The following is a 6,000-nucleotide window of genomic DNA, read 5'->3' as shown; positions in this document are numbered from 1 at the left end:
TTTTTTTTAAAATAGTAATTAATATCTTAGTAAAAATGGTTATAGACCACTGTAGAAGTAGGTAAATGTTGACATACTCCTGCAAAAATCACATTTGTTTATGTTCCACAATAAAATTTTTTTATTCTCTTATATATTCATATGGTTTAAAAATATATCTAGGAATTATATGAATTAACTTACAGGCTTTTCTTGTAATACTAATAATTTTTATTTTAAATAACAACAACAACAATAAATATTTTATTAATAAATTTTATATACGTCTATAAAAATGGGTAACTGTTAACTTGTCCCTTTTGAAATTTTTGTTTTTTGTTTTCTCATATATATATATATATATATTTCTATTATTAAAATTTAATCTAAAAAGTTTTATGGAATGATAGAATGGTTATACTAATAACCTTTGTGTATATTAACAATAGATCGACTGCATAGAGTAAGGTGTTTATATTTTTTTTAAGAAACCGGTTTGAATATTGGCTCAAATAAGATGACGACATAACTGTACGAATATGTTAAGATAGTAATTCTACATCCATGCATGCTCTTGACAAATGACTTATTTATATTCTATTAAATAAAAATGAAGTTTATGTAAGCAAGTACGCACCCGCATACATAAAAATAAATAAAATAAAATAAAATTTGGATGATAAAATAGAAATTACTTTGAATATATACATAAAAATTTGAGGGTGGTTGATTAGAAAGAGTCAAAATTACGGACAAAATATTCACAAATACGAAATTTCAACCATGCTAGATTTTACTTGACTATAATTCAAAATCCCGAGTTCAAAACATCGAAACTCCAAAATTATCCAATGAAATAAACAGTTAAAAATAGGACAGATAATTTATACTGCAAATGCAACAATCTGAGAGTATTTTCACCATCTCTCTCAACATGAACTATTCAGTATTCATATGAAGGTACTTAAATAAGCTTAACAACAACAATCAGTTGAAGATCTGAGACGGTGAAAACAACCGTGATAAAATGTCGAAATGCTGGAGTTTGGAGTGTAGCCGCTTCAACAAACTATGGAAGGAAGAGTGCTTCGGCGCCATGCCCAATAGTTCGCTCGCAAAGGATCTATGGTCTCTAATATGTTGCAAACACTGGTTGCCAAATTAGCATCTGAGGAACTTGACTCTGAATTTGTCAATCCTTTGACAATTCTCTTGAATTCATCAGTTGGTTGAAAACCGAAACAAAGAAGATCCAAAAGCATGCTTAATGCGAACAGGAAGTTGCGCCCAGACTTCAGCACCTTCAGACAAACTTCAGGCACTTGATTATCGCTTAAGAGTTGTTCGATGTCACCTTTGTATAATCCTCTAAGGTATCTCCATGGGCTCTCGTTTTGCGGGTTAGTGAGAATAGCTTTGATGGCAAAACTCACTTCGGACTCGCGCATTGCTTGCAGGCCGCCCAAAAGGGGAGATTTTGTTATGACAAAGTACCTCTAGCACAAATCAATCCTTGTTAGTCAGCAATGGTTTCTTAAACATATTCAGAAAAGATGAACTGCATTTCAAAAAAGCAAAAAACACATTCTTTTTCTACACATCATGCTACTTGTTTACTATTTAACAACATATGCACAAAATTGAACACATCAAGTAGTAATCCAAAAGTAATGCACTAACATCCCACCATTTAGCAGTAAAAGAATATGCACATATTGAAGAATGGTGATAATCTATTCTTTCTTTTTCCCTGTTAAGTATCATCAATTCATCTTACTTTCTGCTCTCTGAACTTTCCAGCAATCATTCAGTACAAATGAACAAGAATAGAGCTCATGTGTTACACTTATAGCTTTAACCTCAAATACAGACTTTAGCAGGCGCAAAAAGACTTTAGGCTATGTCAAGTACACAAGGCTTTTAAGTCATTCAAATTTTATAAGCTATGATAAGAATTCCCAACAGACATTTCTTTCCTTTGTAATGGAAGGTTCACATGCATATTCAAGTGAAACAAATAAAATATTTAATGCCTTGGATGACCTAGTGTCAAATACTATTTACCTATCTAACCACAAAAAATCCCCCATTCATCTGTCAGACAAGATATGAGCGGAATTAAAATATCCAAACTAATGAAATCTTTTTTATTTTAGCATGATATAATACAAACATTCCAAGTCAGCAGCCTTTTCTCTTCTAACCATACATATTGTCGTCCAATGCTTACAGAGAAATACTACTCACAAAGGCCTACAAAGGCTTGATGCTTTGAATCACTTAAAATGGCATCTACTCAATTTAATCAACCTTTAACAATTAAACTCCATCTTCAAGCAACATGCACATTCCTGAGTTACCCATAGATTTCTTTATCAATGCCTTGTACAAGTTCGCTTGTGTGTTCAACTCATTAAAGAATGTTATCCACTGCATATTCAATCCTAAAGTCTCTACATAATTGTCTTTCTTAAATCATGAAAAAGGCCTGACTTTCTAATAATGTGTGAAACATCAGTTTCGCTGGTATAGAAAACTGTGTATATGAAACAAAGTGGCAAGCCAGAACCAAAGATCAACTAGAACAAAATTAGTTATTTTCAGCCTAAATATACCTGGTTCCATGCTGAATTATTAAAAACATCATCTTCAATCAGCTTTTGGCAGTAGTCAAGTTCATCATCCCAGCCACCTAATGCCTGAAGAACCCACTGCAGGAAAGTTTCAGAGTTAAACTTAGAATCTTTTGGATTGCAACAGAAAAACTAAATCAATTTCTGATCATCTCTCATTTCCAAATAAGAATTAAAATATGTACATCTAAATCTCTTCCTGGATTTAAGAGGCAAATACAGCTACACAGACTGATAGCTTATCAGATTTCTTTACTCAAATTCATTCCTTTAAATTAGGTGTATCCTTTGCACATTAAAAAAATATTGCTCACAAATCCAAAGGGGCATGCTACAGAGGGTTGACGATACAGCAGACTAGCCATCTCATCAGTGAACCAATGCCCATTGCAATCAGTCTTATAAGAAATAAAAAATAAAAATTTGAAGCAATTTTAGATTTTCCTTTTTTCCTTAGAAGAAAAAAGATGACTTTAACAAAAAATCCAAAATTTACAATTAGAATGTCAAGATTATCCAGCTCACCAGTTACTGACAATACAATATGCTCATACTACGTGTCATGCTAATGGAATCATAAGCATAGATGAATGATGCAACACACCTGTCTGTGAGACCAGGTATGATAGTTTTTAGCATCGATAGTGAAGATTTTCTTTGTAAACTCAAGTTCCTTATCAGCAGCTTTAGGACCAAGCTTCTCAGCAAGCCATCTGCGATGATGCCTATACAATGTTAAACAAATGTCAAATTTGCAAACTTAATAGAAGAGCACATCTAGGCTACCAATTACACAGAGAATTTAACAACATTGACACTACAAATGGTGCCCATACCAAATCTGGTAATTCTTAGGGAAACGCTCAGCGACACGGTCAACATAATCCCTCTCCTCATGTAAATCTGCATTAAGTGCCTCAAGTACAAGCCGTCTAAAATGCCAAACCTACAAAGACAAGATAATATAAAGAAAGATAAAAAAAATTCCAACAACGTTAAAGAATAAGGAACTTCATTTATGCAGAGAGCACCATAGTAAAACAAACCAGACAAAATCTTCTACATAATAAAAATTACAGTAAGAAAAGGAGAAAAAAACCATGATACTCAGTTTTGCCTTTAGTAATGCAAAGCATATTACAGTATGAAAGAATGCATAAATATTAAAAAAAAAAAATACTGAGATATCAAATAAGGTTAGAGGAAATTATAGTTTTCAGATGAAAGTAAGAAAGAATTATCCAACTGGATAGAAATATCTACTCCATTAAAAAATAAATTCACTACATTAGCCGAGGGATTGACTTTGCATTTCCTTTGACAGCATAATATTTTCTAGAAGAAAAAACACAAATATAAATTCTGTAAAGCCACAAATTTAACCAACAAAATAGAACAGCATGTTAGAAAAAGTAGTGAAGAGAATCAGAACCAATAATGAGTTGCCTTGTCTAATCAACCACATAATCGCAAGGCAGAGTGGTAAAAATCCAGAGTTTTGAATGCACCTTCACACGTAAACAATTAATGATACCATATATTTAGGTGGCATAGGGCTGGGAAGAAGATGAGAATTGACAAGCATGAAATTGAATAATTTCAAGCAGAAAGCTATCAAAATCACATTTTTAAGGCAACCTTCAAGCTTCAAAATGTTTCAACTTTTCACCATGTTGGATAATTAAGGGCAAAGATCATAAACCATCCCCATTTTCAATCTTTCATAAACCTCTGTTTGCGTAGAAACCAAAGACCAAAGACTCACACAAGACAGACCATACAACCAATTTATCTCACATCCCTGACCATTCAAAAAGAAGCTAACAAAATCCTGGTATGAAGAACTTTGATCTTTTGCTATCTAGCTTAATATGCACTTAATCTCCACCAAATTCATAATTCTCAAACTCTCAACAGCTACACAAACCAACAAAACAACATTTACAAGGATACAGATACCAATCAAGATTCAACAAAAAAGAGCAGCTTTTATTCACTGAAAACCAAAAGAAAAACAAGATAGACAGCATCGCAGAGAGAGAGAGAGAGAACTGACAGTATAGTTGCCGGGATTCAAACCAATGACCTCAGACGTGAGATTAAGCGAGCGAAGACTGCGTTCATCGGCAAGATAGACTGCACGGAAGTAATCCATGGCTTCTCTGAAGTTTTCGCGATAATGGATGGGCACCACCGGATTGGGCCCGTCATCCTGCGGCACCGGCCGGACGTCTGCCCACTCCGGCCGCTGGCTCAGCGGCGGACACTCCTCCCCGTCGTCGGATGACATCGGGATCAGGCTTTCCGGCGAGGATGAGGGGAAATCGGAGTCGCGATTGGAGAGAAGAATACGATGAAAAGGAAAGTCTAGCTTTCATGGATAGGGATGTAAATGAGTAGCGCTGCTCGCGAGCCACCCGAGATCAGCCGGTGCTCGAATTCGATTGGATTTTTCACGAGCCGAGTTTAAGTTACTCATTTAATTTGATGAACCGAGTTCGAACCTAAAAATACTCAACTCGTGAACTCAAATAAACTTTTATATATAAAATATTAAAAAATTAATTATATTTAAATTATAAAAATATCTAAATATATAAGCCACGTCATTCTAATTTTTAAATTTTAACCTTAAATAAATTTTAAATTAGTTATATTTAAAGTTTGAAATTTTATTATGAATATAATGAAAATGAGTTGAATTTGGAGTTTTATTATGAATTATATTAGATTTATTTATATTTTTTTTGAAAATGATTGGTTAATCGAGCTTAAATGAGCTTGAGTTTTTTGAGTTTAGTTTGAGTATAATTAATTTTGAGCTTTACGGGCCAAACTCAAGCTACTCGAGCTTTTTAGTGAGTCGAGCTTGAGCATAAAAAACATGCCTCGAACGAGTTCGAGTCGAGCTCGAGCCTTTGGAAAATATAAACGAGTCGAGCTCGATCTTGGTAATACTCGATGCGGCTCAGCTTATTTACACCCCTGCTCATGGATGAACTTTTTTCTGGAAAACACCCTAAAAAAAAAATTTATTCGAAAGAACACCCTCATAAGAACATTTTCCATAATCCTCCCTTAAATTATTTTTTATTACTCCATAAGAAAACAAATCTCCAAAAATTAGTTAATTTTTAATTAATTTATGAAAGAATTTGTAATACTACATAAACAAGCTCACTTGGTTGGTGAATTAATGATTTTTTTTTTTCGAGTTAGATCTTTTCCAACTTTATAATATGAAATATAAGTTTTTGATATCTTTTTAATGAGATGTAGATAAATCACACATGTGTGCTTACCTTGCATGAACTTACTCCTTCCAGTTTTTTTTATTTGTTCATTTTATTAGTATTTTTTTTATCATTAGAGAATCTATGAAGCATTA

At 33.3% G+C, this 6,000-nt stretch overlaps 1 protein-coding gene across 1 annotated transcript; it reads right to left on the bottom strand.

Annotated features, from left to right (window-relative positions):
* Positions 1-813: 813 nt before the first annotated feature.
* On the bottom strand, positions 814-5,058 carry LOC120259223 (protein farnesyltransferase/geranylgeranyltransferase type-1 subunit alpha). The gene is made up of 5 exons (XM_039266793.1): positions 4,669-5,058; positions 3,449-3,558; positions 3,217-3,337; positions 2,595-2,690; positions 814-1,475 (listed from the first exon to the last, which is right to left on the bottom strand). Exons 1-5 carry the CDS (start codon positions 4,900-4,902, stop codon positions 1,041-1,043), a joined length of 996 nt encoding a protein of 331 aa, XP_039122727.1. The 5' UTR covers positions 4,903-5,058; the 3' UTR covers positions 814-1,040.
* Positions 5,059-6,000: the final 942 nt, after the last annotated feature.

This window comes from Dioscorea cayenensis, chromosome 4 (assembly GCF_009730915.1).
Source record: "Dioscorea cayenensis subsp. rotundata cultivar TDr96_F1 chromosome 4, TDr96_F1_v2_PseudoChromosome.rev07_lg8_w22 25.fasta, whole genome shotgun sequence".
Classification (NCBI taxonomy): domain Eukaryota; kingdom Viridiplantae; phylum Streptophyta; class Magnoliopsida; order Dioscoreales; family Dioscoreaceae; genus Dioscorea; species Dioscorea cayenensis.
Note: the sequence above shows the minus strand (reverse complement) of the source record. Positions and strands in the feature narration are given on the sequence as shown.